Source organism: Choloepus didactylus, chromosome 22, assembly GCF_015220235.1.
Source record: "Choloepus didactylus isolate mChoDid1 chromosome 22, mChoDid1.pri, whole genome shotgun sequence".
Lineage (NCBI taxonomy): Eukaryota > Metazoa > Chordata > Mammalia > Pilosa > Megalonychidae > Choloepus > Choloepus didactylus.
This window is the reverse complement of record NC_051328.1, coordinates 37,041,575-37,056,926: the sequence shown is the minus strand read 5'-3', so window position 1 is coordinate 37,056,926 and position 15,352 is coordinate 37,041,575. Positions and strand designations below refer to the sequence as shown.

General features: G+C 49.1%; 1 protein-coding gene across 1 annotated transcript in view; it reads right to left on the bottom strand.

Annotated features, from left to right (window-relative positions):
* The window catches only part of PLCG2 (phospholipase C gamma 2), a 165,472-nt gene that overhangs the window by 97,211 nt on the left and 52,909 nt on the right, over nt 1-15,352 (bottom strand). Inside the window, exons 3-5 of the mRNA XM_037816318.1 lie at nt 11,386-11,529; nt 7,757-7,850; nt 7,257-7,304 (exon numbers count right to left, since the gene is read on the bottom strand). Of these exons, the coding sequence (XP_037672246.1) occupies nt 7,257-7,304; nt 7,757-7,850; nt 11,386-11,529 (286 nt within the window). The remainder of the gene's footprint in view (nt 1-7,256; nt 7,305-7,756; nt 7,851-11,385; nt 11,530-15,352) is intronic.

Genomic DNA, 15,352 nt, shown 5'->3' with positions numbered 1-15,352 from the left:
AGATAATTTTGATGAGATGTTCCCATGGAGGTGTGGCCCCGCCCATTCGGGGTGGGCCTTGATTGGTGGAGCTACATAAATGAGCTGACTCAAAGAGAGAAAAGAGAGTGCAGCTGGGAGTGATGTTTTGAAGAGAAGCAAGCTTGCTAGAAAGGAACGTCCTGGGAGAAAGCCGTTTTGAGGCCGGAGCTTTGGAGCAGACGCCAGCTGCCTTCCCAGCTAGCAGAGGTTTTCCGGATGCCACTGGCCATCCTCCGGTGAAGGTACCCGATTGCTGAGGTGTTACCTTGGACGCTTTGGGGCCTTAAGACTGTAACTGTGTAGCTAAATAAACCCCCGTTTTATAAAAGCCTATCCATCTCTGGTGTTTTGCATTCTGCAGCATTAGCAAACTAGGACATGTATATTACTCATTTCCTCCTCGAACGACCTTAGGCGGCGGGCACCGCCATCATCTCCCGGTTGGAGGAGAGGAGACAGGCACAGAAAGGTCCGGGGACGGGTCCCAGCGAGGCGAGGAGGCAGGCTGCAGCCCCGGCTGGGGGTCTGCACACAACTACACTCCGGGCATGCACGAGCGATGTGGGAGAGGCGGGGTGGGGGGGTGGGTCAGGGGTGGGAGCTCCGGACCCTTCTGGCTGGAGAGGGGAGGGTCTGGCCCAGCGAGGGAGGCAGGGCGGGGTCCAAGAGAACCGTCCTGTGCGTTCCCGGAGGTGCCAGCCTGGGGAGGCCTAGGCATGGCCAAGAAAGGACATCGAGTGGGGACAGCAAATGGCCCAGGGTCCCCCATGCGGCAAGCTCGGCCCCTGCGAGTTCGCACAGAAGGAAGCAGCAGGTTACTGCCTAGAAGCTTCCCCTGGAGAAAACCAGCAGTGACTCCTGGCTGCCTCCGCGTCCCCAACACCAGCCTCCTTTACTCCCGTTCTAACGACTTCTCTAACACTCGAGACCTGCGAGATGCTCCCCCAACCCAACACTACCAGGGCCAGCCCCGAAAGCCTTGCACAGGGAGACGTGGAGAGCAAACAGCCTCTGCTGGAGCTGGCCAGGCAGAGAAGCTGGGGGAGCAGCAGTCTAGGGGAGGAGCCCCTGGGGAAAGTACAGACCCCTTCCCAGGGGTGGACCAGGGAAGACCCTGGGCAAGGGCAGGATGAGGGTGGAGGGGCGGGGGGGCTGGTGCTGCAAGAAGAGGCAGGCAGGGAGGTTTGGAACAAGCTGGGGGCCTAGTGGGACTCATCCTGGGATCGAAGCAGCAGTCAGGGATCCCTGAGGAGCAGAAAGCATCTCACATTCAGGCAGAGAGAGACTGAGGGGACTGGGGAGCCAGTGCAGTGTCTCAGGGGCTCAGAGGGTAAATCCCTGGCATAGGAGAGCAGGAATCTGAGCACCTGGGACATCCAGGCCCACCTGGTCCAAAGACCCCCTTGGACAGTGGGGTAACTGAGCCCCTGGTGAAGGTGGGGACAAAGCTTCTCTGGGCTCCTAGTGCCAGGATCTCCCCACTCCACCTCGCCAGGAGGAGGCCCATCGTGCTTCAGTTCCAGACCCCCCCAGAGCCGGGACACTGATTCCCCAGTGGCTGCAGTGGAGGAAGCCCTGGCTTCTCCAGGCATTGTCATCAGATGAGGGGAGCTCATCTGGCCAAAGTCACATCCATTCCACCCCCCACCCCCAGAGGCTTCCTGTATCCAAGGCTGATCCCTTGGTCCCTGCAGGGGAACAAAGCCCCGGATGCCTGGCCTCAGCTCCGGACAGCTCTTCAGGGTGGTCCCAGCTCCAGGGCTCTCCGTGGGGCCAGCTGAGGCCTTGGGTTGTGACTGCGTCACAGCCCCACTTCCTCTGCAGGCCCCTGCTCGATTCCCTCCCTCGTGGCCTTAATCCCCCCCCACAATCCCTGATATGCATCCTGCACACACATCTACACCTGAGATTCTATTTCTCGGGTGCATAATACATGACAGTGCATTAGGAACCTGCAAAGGAAGGCTGGCAAAACTATTCCCCTACATGCCACAGCCGGCCATTCTGGCTTCCAGGGCAGACATCACTAAACGATCCCCGTGCCCTTTCCTTCTCCACCTGGCTGCCGCCCCAGAATCCTTCAACACTGCACACTGGGCAGCCTTTACCAAACAATCAAGGTGGCATGGCCCAAGAAACTCACCTGCCACCCAGGTGCTGGACAGACACCTGCACCCCTCCCAGCTTTTCATAACCAGAAGGATAATAACAAGACCGTGTTGAGAGCTTGCTGTAAGCCAGGCACTATCTAAAAACCTTTTTACATATTAACTCACTGAATCTTCACACTGACCCTCACACCAGCCCTACGAGGTGGGACAATCAGTGTCAGCCTTTTACGGATGAGGGGCTGGTGGCTGCCACATGGGACAGTGTCGTTCTAGAACCTTGTTTCCCCAACTGTATTCCCTGGACCAACAGCATCGCCTGGGAACTCACTAGAAATGCAGTTTCTCAGGCCCCACCCCAGACCTGCTGAATCAGAAACTCTGGAGGAAACCCAGCAACCAGTTTTTTTAACAAGCCCTCCGGGGGATTCTGAAGCACCCTCAATTTTGAGAATTGCTCTCTAGAGAGCCTTCAACTCAGGCTTCATAGTGGAATCACCTAGAACTCTTTAGAAGGCCAACGCCCAGGATGATGGCTCAGAATTGCAGTCGATAGCTCTCTGGCAGCTGGTTTCTAAAATTCCCCAGGTGGTTCTGGTGTGCAGGAGCCTGAACTCTCAGCCACAAGACGCCTATTTGCATTTCTGTTGAAGAAGAGTCACCGGACCCCCACACCTGCCTCCCATTTATGGCTCCCTCATCCTGCCACTAAACCCTGGCTCAGTCTCCCCCCTGGCCCTGCCACGGCTGAAGGAGAAAGAGAAGTGCACCCTCAGCTGATGCAAATTCACTTTTATACACTACGGGGGCAAGGGCAAAAGAGAGGAAGAAACTGGCACTAGCCAGTGTCCTACTGTCCCCTCTGTGAGCCTCACACTGAGAAACGCAATTCCAGGGACCCACACAGGAGGCTCAGGGCCTTCTCCAGGGTTATTCTGCTCACAGGAGAGTCACATTCTGCACTGACCTTAGGTGTTATGGCTGCAACTGCATCCCCCAAATAGATACATCCGTCCTCACTCCCAGTCTATGAATGTGAACTTATTTGCAGATGGGACCTTTGAAGACAGAGTAGAATGGGTCCTCCCCAATATGACTGGGTCCTTATAGGAACAAGGACTGTGGACACAGGATGGAGGAGACAGGGAAAGAGAGGACACATCACAGAGGCTGCCACAAACCAAGGGGTGCCATGGGTGGCCGGCCAGCCAGCAGCGGAGCCCCGGAGGGCTGGAGGAAGCCCACCCTGCTGACACCTAGACTTGGAACCATGAGGCAGTAACTGTCTGCGTTTGGCTCACCTGGTCCATGTGCTGTGTTACAGCAGCCCTGGCTAACTAAGACACCAGGTAAGAGGCAATGAAACACTAAAGGCCCCCCAAAAGAAGACTCTGTAAATCTGGCCAAGATGGATATTAAAAAATCCATGCCCTGCAGCGTAGGACTGCTTCCAAAGCAAGAAAGTTCCATTTGTCCGGTGATATGCCTCGGAGTGGGGGGGGGGGGGCGTCATTCAATCTACAAACACGAACCAACAGGATACAACCAAATAAGCCAGATTCCTCCCCTCCAGGAGCCGCCATCCACGGAAGCAATGAGCGAAAGGGGAAAAGAAAGCAGAGCCCGTTGCTCAAGGGGACGCTGGGGAGTCGTGGATACCAAGCCCGTGAAACCCTGTAGGAACACTGAAAATGCTTCTCATACGGGTGCAAGTCATAGATTCACTTGAACCCAATTCAGTGAAAACATGAATTTAGGGAAAAAGCTGGTGTCTTAACAAAATGGTAAATGGAAACTTTCAAGCCAAACATCAAATTTCTGTTGGTTCAACTACAATATGGGCATTAATATGACACTTCTGAAGAGTTGCACTGAGATGTAAAAGTTCTATGGCTAAGTGGAAGGCAAAAAGTGCTTTAATCCCTGCTCTCCGCCCACCCGCCCTTGAGGGTGGGTTGGACTTAATGACTTGCTTCCAAATAATGGATTATAGAAGAGGAGGGGGCACTTTATATTATAGTGGAGAACTCTGACAAGACCAGTTTGATCACCTTGGCCAGGTGATCAAGGTCAACATCAACCATGATCATTCAACCTGGCAGCAGGGACGCTTAACAGGAGGGAGTGAGGAGGAAACATCACCTCTGGTTTGCTTCCCAAACCTCATCACCTCCGTCTGTCTGTAACTCCAGTCTCACCATGGAAACTTATCAGACACCAATTGGGGACAGTCTACAAAATACCTGAGAAGTGCTCCTCAAGAGTATGAAGGTCAAGGAAAATAAGGAAAGACTAAGAAGCTGTCACAGACCAAAGGGGACTAAGGAGACATGACAACCAAACCTAAAGCGATGTCCCAGATGGGATGCCAGAACAGTAAAAAGGCACTGGTGGAAAACTGGTAAAATCCAAAGAAAGTCTGGAGTTTAGTTAGTGGTAATGCACCAATGTTGGCTTCTAAGCTTTAGCAAGCGTACATGGCAACGTAAGACGGTAACCTTGGGAAACTGGGTGAAGGAAGTACGGCAGCCTCCTGAATTATCTTTGCAACTTTTTTGTAATCCTAAAAGTATTCCAAAATTTTAAAAAAATTATTTAAGAAAGAACAGGATACAAGTTCATATAGTTAGGTTTTAATAAAATGAAATAAACAAACAAAACAAGCAAATAAAATATGAGCATGAAACGCTACCAAAAAATGTAGATGGAGTTTGCCGTCCTTGACGTTTGGATGGACAATCTTTTTTTTCTTTTTTTTTCCTAGTTTTCAGTATTTCAAAAAAATTGTATAATGAACTGGAGTTACTTTTATAATTGTTTTAAAAGCCCATGTGCATTTGTGCTTTTTAAAGGTGGCAATAAATGGAAGTGCAAAAATGGAAAACAAAAGGATGTCTATGCCTAGCACATGGTCAGTGAATGCTTAGAAATTTATTAAGGACCAAAATCAAAAGGTGATCAGTTAGGCTGGGGAAAGCAAGACCAGTATTTTCCCAGTTTTCCACAGCACGATTTTTAAAAAGGGGTGGGGAAAACACCACCACATCATGATAGGTGAGCCTCCAAATGCCGGCCCAGCTCTGACAAACTGGGTTACTCTGGACAAGTTACTTAACTCCCCTGGGCCTCTGTTCTCATGTAAAACGGGCCCAGGGTGGCACCGAGGCGCAGCGGTCTGCAGAGCACCTCACAGGCCTGGAAGGAAGTGCTGCCCACACTGCCCGCTGCAAGGCTAGTTCTCAGCCAACACCAGCTGCCGCCATTTGCCTCTCGAGATTGTGAAAAGTGAAACAGAGAGCTTGGGCCAAGGACAACACCTGTGAGGTGGGCAGCGGACAGCCTGCCTCCTGCCGCCTGGAGTCTTTCCTTTGCTTTTGTTAATCTTTTGTTTTCCTTCAGGAAACGCGACTCATGGTAGGCGAAAGGAAAGGGAGGGAAAATTGGCAGACCAGAGGTCGGCTGCCCATTCATTGGCACCTTGGTAAAAGCTCCTTTGGAAAAACTCCCTCCGGGCCTCACAGAACCACGGGACAGGTGGGGCTTTCCCACGCGTCGGCCGAGCAGCAGGGCTCTGCCCCCTGGGAGGGGAGGCGAGGAATTCAGTCCAGAAAGGGGACTTCCCCTCTGCTTAAGGTTCTGGAGCAGCCATGGGAAGATGTGCATGATGGATTGTGAGAATCCACTCTGAGCAGGGGAGCAGGGGTGACTTCTCCATTGCTCGACAACTGAAGATGGAGAAGCAGGCTTTGGAAGCAGACCACCGTCATGCAGAGAACAAAGCCCAGGAAGCCCCATCTGCCAGCCCCGTGCCAATTTCAACCGTGCGTCACCCACGAGCCACAGAGCAAGGACACTCAGGCAACCACCTGCAAGGGTGAAAGTGTGCACAAAATCTTCCAACTCAGGGACCTCACTCGATCCCCTCTCTTAGCCCCAAACAGTGGATGTTCAATGAGAGGACAAGGAGGGTGAGGAAGGCAGATGGAAAGGAAAACGGGCAACGAGCTACTGGCAGACTTAACATCACTAAACCTTAAACCACTTCATGGTCAATATTTCCAAATCGTCCGTGGGCCTAGGTGGAAGGCGCCACAGAAGTGCACCCGACCCCCAACGGATGTTTGTGGAGGAGACGGGAGACACTGGCCACAGACAAAGTCAACTTAGAGAAGGAAAACGTCCAGGGAAAAAAGAGGAGTGTTGGTAGCATTGAGTTTTCTCCCCTATGATATTGACATATCTTAGGAAAGAATGGATGAAAGGCTGTTCAACCTCGTTCTTAAAGACAGAAATGAACATTTAAGCCAAATTACTCTGTTACTTTTCACCCATCAGACCAACAAAAGTCAAAGTCTGGGAATACAAGATGTAGGGAAATGGGCATCTCTTGCACCACTGATAGAAATATAAACTGTCACCATCTCTATCAAATTATTAAACTGGAAAAGCCTTCGCAGCTGATATTCTAACAATTTATCCTTGTCATATCCTTCTACAAGCTTATAAAAACATATATCCAAAGGTGTTCATAGCAGCATTATTCAAAATAATAATAAAGGATTGGGAACAACTCTGTGTCCATAAAAAGGAAATGATTTCGGAAATTACACCACATCCATCCAAGAAAAAATGGACGTCTGTTGGAAAAGGCCTGGCCCGACTGGAACCTGGAACCTCTCCAAGACTATGTCAAGTGAAAAGACAAGTAAATAAGCTCCACTACACGCCATCACCTCAACTTTCCCATTTCAGCACAGTCCATACAACCATCCCTACTTATGGTCAGTCTCCCTCCTCCACCAAAGTAAGCTCCAGGAGCTGGGCACACCGGTGACCCCAGGCCACAGAAGGGACACAAGCATTGGTGACGGCCTGAACGATAAGCTCGGAATGCTCCGTGGCAGAAGCATCATCTCTGCAGAGAGCCTAGAATTTTCCACTAGAATCGAGGCTCCAGAGGGCCCAGCCTCTGACCTAACAGCACTTTGCGGGTCAAATCTGCCCTCATGAGGACCTCACCCAGCCCAGAAAACATGCTGCAAGCCCCCGAGAATGTTTAAAGAAAGAAATGAAAACTAGAGTCCAAAATCACCAGAAGAAAACTGCAAGAATGTGAACGTGCCTTACCTGTTTCTTCTGGTTTGATCCACAGAATAAATCTGCTTCCTCAGCCAACTGGGAAGAGAGTTAGGAAGGAAGGGAAGGGAAGGGAAGGGAAGGGGGGAGGGAAGGGAGGGGAGGAAGGAAGGAGGAAAGAAAGGAAGAAAGTACGTTAGAAAACGGCACCACTCGAAGTGTGGTTAAATCACTAGCTGGCTTAAATCCTTATGAATTCCTTTAAAAGGGAAACCTCCCCATTCTCCCCTCAAACACACCACTGGGCTTTTCTGTCTCAATTTCCATGCAAAGTTCACCCCAATAGGCCAAGGTTAAGGGTCAGCACTGAGAAGACTCTCATTTGAGAGATTGCAGAAAGTGAGAAATTGAGCGCCCACTATCTATTCTACATGACACTCAACTAGCTCAAAGATGAAATGTGCCACTTTTCTTTCCATGTTGGCTAAAGGGAGCAGAATAAATAAATGAGTGAGTGAATATAGAGAAAAACAGCCCAAAGCCACAGGTACCTCTCAATAATCGTGGGGGTAGGTGCACTCATTGCTTCTTGGTGTAAGATCTTCAGGCCAGAAAGCCACTTGACCGCATCCTCTTTAGAGTCAGCTGGAGAAGGGAAGGGAGCAGAAAGCCGGATGACTCCCTGGAAACCCCTCAGCTTGGAGACCCCCGCCCCACCCCCCCAGTCTGTGGGGAGGGGGAGAAGCTGTGGGGGTTCCCGTTTCACCGGCATCAGCTTCACACCCTCAGAGCCCTTAAGAACCAGCTTTCTGTCTGAGACGAGGCTACAGCCCCAGGATGAGCTCTAGGCAGAGGTGACAGGTGGGTTTATTTCCTGTGCCAACTGAAGTGAGAGTGCTGCTGGTGGTGGTATAGCTGGTTGTTGTTAATTATTATTATAGAATAGCAACTAACATTTTTGAGCACTTCTTATATGTTCTAAGTGCCTCCCTATATCAATATATCTCGTTCTGACAAAAAGCCCATGATGAACTATTATTATCCCCATTTAACATGTGGGGAAACTGAGTCTCGGGTTCAGCAATGGCTTCAAGGTCACAGGCCCATGAGTGGCAGGCACAGGACCCCAACCAGAGGCCTCTCCCCTGTCTGTCATCCACACTGGCTCCATAATGAAAAACTGAGGAATTCAAAGCTGGGCATCGGCCTCCAGAGCAGGGGTCTCCACCCTGGCAGGTCAGAATTGCCAGGGGGGCTTTTAAAAACCCCTCTACCTAGGTTCCACCCCAGAGTAATTAAATCAGAATCCCTGAAGGTCAGGCCCTGGCATTAACAGGTTCAAACTCCTCCAGGCGATGCCAGTGTGATCTATTTGTTTCCTGTGGCTGCTGCAGTCGCCGCCTTGGTGGCTAAAAGCAACTTGGAGGTCAGAAATCTAGAGCAGGTTAGCAGGGCTGCATTCCTTCCGGAGGCTCCAGGGAAAAACCCATTTCCAGTCCCTTCCCAGCTTCTAGAGGCCGCCTGCATTCCTTGGCTTGTGGCCCCACATCACTCCAACCTCTGTTTCCGTCATCACGTGTCCTCCCAACTCGGACCCCTCGGCCTCCTTCTTGTAAGGAATCTTGTGATCGCCTTTAGGCTCACAAGGTGAATCCAAGAGAAGATTCCCAGCTCAGGATGCTTAACCACATCTGCCAAGTCCCTCTTGCTGCAGATTCCAGGGATTATTAGCACATGGATGTTGTTGTTTAGCCTAATGCAACCAAGAACCACCGATTCAAAGGTTTAGCTTTTATTTTTTTTTTTCTACTTTAAGAGATTTAGCTTTTAACCCCATGCTGATGCCTGAGATGCAGGATCTGGGATCATCTGTACCACAGTCCCAAGCAGCAGTCAGTATTTCCCATTCCCAGTCAAGGCAGGAGACCTGCTCTGCCCCAGTAAGGTGGGGGGGGGGGCAGGGTGGAGGTGGGGGGAGTAGGTGATTCTGATGCCCGGGAAAGCAGCAGCAGCAACAAAGGGCCTGGCATCTGGCAAAAGGAAACCCCGGTGTTCAAATCCCACCGCACCTCTTCTGGGCTGTGTGGCATTCAGCACGTAACTTAACCCCTCTGCACCTCCATTTCCTCATCAGGAAAGGAGCTGGCAATGCAAACACCTGTTCCAGTGATTAGCCATCTAACCACCACGTCTGCAAACTAGAGCAATCCCAGGTTGCTGCGTTCCTGCTTCCCACGTAGATAAGGGGAAACAGATTCAGAAGGGCTCAGAAACTCGTCCCAGAGCCAGTCAGTGGCAAAGCTGGGACTGGAGTTAGGTCGTGCCCCTCTCTCTGCCTGACCTTGGGTTCCAGGGCTCTAGCTTCTAGAAGAGAGGCCTCAGAAGGGGACAGACACCAAAGCGGGCATGCTGTGCTCCAAGCTTTGGGCTCGCCCAGTCTCCCAACCAAGAACAGTGGGCAGGGCTCAGCCTGGAGATGGAGCCAAGTGAGTGAAGCTGAGAAGGTCCACGGCCCCAGGCCTCCCTCTCTCTTGCCAATTTCCCTCACCTTCCACACACCACACAACAGACACATGCATCACTGCCCACATCCAGCTCGCTACTTCCCTCCTCCGTGCCCATGCACGTGCCATGTCCTCTGCCTGGACTGCCCTCCCTCCTTCCTCCCAACTCCTACTCATGCCTCAAATCCCAGTTTAAAAGTCCCCTCCTAGAGTAAAGAGACAGTAACGATTAAATGTAACACATGATCCTAGACTGGAAAGAAAATGTTATGGGATATATGAATTGAATACAGACTGAGCTTCCTATCAATGTCAAACTTCTTAAACTTGGTAACTGTTCTTAAGGTGGTTACATAAGTGAATATCCTTATTCTTAGGAAATATACATGGAAGTATTAAGTGTTCAAGGAGCATGAATTATTCAACCTACTCTTAAATGTTTAGAAAAGAAATAGATGGACAGATAAATGGATAGATGGATAAATAGATGGAATAATATGGCAAATGAGGCAAAATGCTAAAAAATGGTGGATCTGGGTATCTGGGTGGGGAGTACGTTGGAGCTCTCTATATGGATTTGTATTATTTTTGCAACTGTCCTATAAATTTAAAATTATTTCAAAAGAAAAAGTGTTTTTGGGGGCAGAAAAAAAAAAAGTCCCCTGCTCTACAAAGCCTTTCCTGGAATCGGGATACTCTGAACTCCTAGGGCACACTGTATTACACTTGGCCCACAGCTCGTACCACTGTACTGTCACCTCCTGTCCATGTGCCTCCCTCCCCCAGTCAAGTGTGAGCTCTCACAGGCAGCCACTGAGTCCAAGTCATCTCCATACTCCCACTGACACCTACTGCAACCTAGCACAGAGCACACGCTACAAGAGCCTTGGTGAGAAATGAGTGAGAAATTAAATGTACGAGCACTAAGCAACCCCAAATTAAATGTCCCTATATAGATCAACTTTCACAGACCCCTCTTGCCCCCCCCACTTTGGGCTACTTTTAATAGCAATTATTTTCTCTCTCATGAGTCAAGATATGAGGCACACTTCCATGTCACCAAATTCTTGGAACGGACCTGAAGACAGCTACAAGCTTCTGCCCATCAGTAAAGTGCCTGAGTGTGTGTGTGTGTGTGTGTGTGTGTGTGTGTGAGAGAGAGAGAGAGAGAGAGAGAGAGAGAGAGAGAGAGAGAGAATGTGTGTCTGTGTGCATGTATGCGTACCACATGCGTGTGTGTGCGCATGTGTGCATGAGTGACAGAAGACTGCAGGACAGTTCTTTCAGATCAGTGTCAAGTTGGCTGGAGCCCTGTCTGCTGGAGGAAGGCAGCTGCAGTTTTCATCCCCCAGAGCCCGACTCGTAGCAATAATCCTTTCTAACCAGCCTTTGTTAAGCTGTTAACATGAGGCAGGCAGGCACGTAGCATAGTCTTCAAACCCCCTGATGAGATGGATATTATTACTCTCCCCATTTTATGGCTGAGGAAGTTCAGAGAGGTTAAGGAGCTTGTGCAAAGGCACACAGCTGGAAAGAAAGTGGCAGGGTGGGGATTCGGAGCCCCAGGTGCGTGTTAGTGGTCTGCAGGTGGGCATGAGCATCCTAATCCCTGAGAACTTCCCAGGAGGGACACGGAGACACGGGAAGAGAGAAGAGTGCAAGGAATGTGCACCCACCTGCTAAACTTAGTGTGCTGAGGACAAACTGGGTGCCGTACAAAATAGTGAAGCAGCAGTCTTCCTTCTGGCGGACTGTCTTTGCACGCTCAAAATCCTTGGAGTTTTTCCCTGGACGGATCTCCTTTATTTCCATGATATCCACTAAAAGAAAATTAAAACCAACCAATGAGAAGCCAGCATGCACTCCACCTGAGAACAAAGCCACCCCTCTGCACTCCAGAAACAGACCAGCTCCTTCATTTCCCAGAAGGGACCCCAAGGCCATCTCTGCATCTGGCTCCCCATCCCAGCCCAGGGCCTGGTCTTCCCGGAAGTGGGCAGGTCACTGAGCCCACCAGGCGTGTGCCACTTCCCCACAAGCTACGGGACTATAAAGGGCCTGGGGGGCCCCCAACCCCCTCCTGAGAGCGACACACATTCCAAGCTAGGACAACAGGCCTTTTCTAATACAACCCAAGAGTTGAGGAAAGAGACAGAATCTTCCACTAGAACAACAGACAGGACTGATGCCAAGGTGATCACTCTGGCAGGGTGAAAGGTCCTGCTAGTATATAAAAGGATGGCCATGACGACGTTTTCCCTTGAGTCTCAAAAGCTACAACTGCTCTCTGGCTCAATGCAAGTGGGAAAAGAAAAAAGAAGGCAACGAATAACTGTTTAAAAGAACAAGAGGCAGGATCCCGGGTGGGAGGAGGTCAGAGGAGACTGTGCTGTCTACTGCAAAAGGATGAGGTCGACTGTGACCTTGTGGCCCCAGTGGACCAGGGCTCCCAGGATTTGTGCCTTAAATAGCCACCTGCCATTGAACCCAGGCTGTCTCCACGACCTGCTTTATCTAACAGAATACAACATAAATGATGCTGCACCAGCTTGGGCCCCCACTTGAGGAGGGCTGGCAGCGTCCATTCTTGTGCTCTGGGGGAAGCCAGCCACCAGGGACGAGGCCAGGCTACTCTGAGCCCGCCATGCTGGGAGAAGGCCCACCCGGCCACACGGAGAGGCCACGTGAAGAAGAACAAAGGCCCCCGAGCTCCCAGCCAATGGCCAATACGTGGCGGCGCCATCTTGGAAATGGACCTTCTAGCTCCAACGGGCTGCTCCAGCTGACACCACGTGACAAGGTGCCCCAGCCCCCAGCCCTGCCCAAATTGCAGAATTTTGTGCAGATAAATAAAACGGTGGTTGTTTTAAACCACTACGTATTGGGAGAGCTTGTTATACAGCAATAGGTAATAGAAACAAAGAGGAAATCAAATCCATCCTTCCTATCACCCTTGCGGTCATATGACCTCCCTTTCCTGGTCAAAACCTGCTAGGCCACTTAGCCATGGGTGACCCCCACAGGATGCCCGGTGAACTGTCGGCTGACAGAAAGGGAAAAGCTGGACCAAGTCCTTTCCTCCTTTTCTTCTGCCAAAAAAAAAAAAAAAAAACGTCCCAGGAAATGGGTGGACTCATTCCTCATGCTTTGGATGAAGCTGGCCCACCCCTTCCCGTCTCCCACCACCACAAGCCAAAGAGGTGGCCAAGGGGCCCAGGAACGACACCTGCATACTAGGAATGACTGAGTACAGACAAGCACATGGCCCAAGCTGGGCCCATCAGTATTTGCCTGGGACTTGTTTGGCCAAGGCTGTTGGTAAAACTTCTCCTTCTGCTTCCACTGCTAGGCTGGTGAAACTTGAGGCTGAGGGTAGCCAGGAACATCCTGTCCCTGACAGAGAGATCAAATCCTGATACACAATTTGAGCCCCTGGGTCCAGTTTGTCTTGAAGCCACTTCTGCTCTGGGATGTGCTACTTCCATGGGCCAACAGATTCTCTCTTCGTCTTAGGTTAAGTCTGAGAAGAGTTTGTCACTTGCAAAACAGTCCTGGCTCATGCAACTAAGTACTTGCCTTGAGAAGGGGAACGGGAAAGAAGGGCATTCCTACAAAGGAGGAGGTGAGGAAGATCTCTGCTTTGCATCCCGAGGAGGAGAGACTGAGAAAGAGGCTTTAACCTGGAATTAAAGAAGAGGACAGACCCAAGTCTAGACAGATAAACAAAGGAATTTCAGAGTCAGGGTTGAAATGGCAAGAAAGGCTCACGGCAATTCACAAGTAGCAAGGGGAGTCAGTGGACGGAAAGCAGAGAGTTCACTTAGGAGAAAGAGGGAAGGGAATGAAGTGCAAGCTTTCTGCTTTCTTACCATGAGTTTAGCTCGCTTGAATACACTTTGGGGGACAATAGTCAAGAAGCAATGTGAAAAGACTTTAAAAAAATGATTTGGTCTGCACCTTGTCTGTGGTGGTGGTTACACAAACCTATCATGTCTGATAAAATTCCCTAGAACCACACACCCAAAGCAAAGCAAAACAAAAAACAGGAATGTAAAAAATGGCAAAACCCAATTAAGGTCTGTAGTTCAATTGCCTGGTTTTGATAACTGTCCTACGGTTATTAATGATTTTCTCACTGAGGGGAGCTGGATGAATGGCTCCCAGAAATTCTGCACTAGCTTTGCAGCTTCTATGTGAATCTAAACTTTTCTCAGAATAAGTAGTTTTAAAAAGTCCCTTGGCAAATATGAGTGAATTTATTATTGGGAGTGGGGGTGGAGCAGGATGGGGTCTCTAAACCTTTCAGGAAAAAACCCTGCATGTTTCCCTATCTTCCTTCTTCACCAGCCCAGAAACCTGGGAGTATTTTTTTAAAATATTTCTGAGGAGTTTTAGAAATTTTAATTGTAGTAACATATATACAACATAAAACTTCCCATTTTAAAACTTTCAAGTATCCAATTCAGTGGTGTTAATTACATTCAGAATGTTGTATTACCATCACCACCATCCATTACCAAAACTTTTCCATTAACTCAAACAAAAACTCTGTACTAGTTAACCATTAACTTCCCATCCCCCCTCCCCCACTCCTGGTAACCTCTAATTGACTCTCTGCCTCTGTGGATTTGCCTGTTCTAGATATTTCATATAGGTAGACTCATACAGTATTTGTCCTTTTGTGTCTGGCTTATTTCACTCAACATGATGTCTTCAAGGTTCATCCATGTTGTCACAGGTATCAGAACTTCATTCCTTTTTAACGCTGAATAATATTCCATTGTACGGGTGGAGCATATTTTGTTTCTCCATTCACCCACTGGTGGACACTTGGGTTGCTTCCATCTTTTGGCCATTGTGAATAATGCTGTTATGAACACAAAGCGTACAAACTTCTAGAGTCCCTGCCTCCAATTATTTTGGGCAAACACCTAGATGTAAGATTATAGAGTTGTATGGAAATTCTATGCTTATCTATTTTTCCTCAGCAGCTGTACCATTTCACATTCTCACCAACAATGCACGAGGGTTCCTATTTCTCCACATCCATGCCAACACTTATTTTCTGCTTTTTAAATAATAGCCATTGTAGTGGGTGTGAAGTGGTATCTCACTGTTTTTGATTTGCATTCCCTAATGGCTACTGATATTGAGCATCTTCTCACATGCTTATTGGCCATTTGCATATCTCCTCTAAAGAAATGTCTATTCAATATGTTGCCCGTTTTTTTAACCGGGATATTTGACTTTTAGTTGTTGAGTAGTGGGAATTCTTTATATAACCTGGATATTAAATCCTTATCAAATATATGGTTTCTCTGGAGTTTTTCTTATCTGCTCTCTTTACTTTCATTCCTCAAATTCAACTTTCTACTCAAAAGGGAAAAAAAGAAAAGAAAACCTCCCTGGGACAGACCCTTTTTGTATGCAGAAGTCAAAACCTGCTAGAGGAAATTAGCATTGCTGATTTAACTGCTTTAGTAATTATGGAAAAACTTTAATTGTAGTAAGACTTGTTCTCAAAAATAGTCACATGCCCACTCAGTTGGCTAAGAGACAAGACTCACGACTTTCAGCATTCTTTTCTGTTTCCATCCAGTCTAGCAATGATTATCTAACAATTCTCTTTGCCTCTAAAAGACC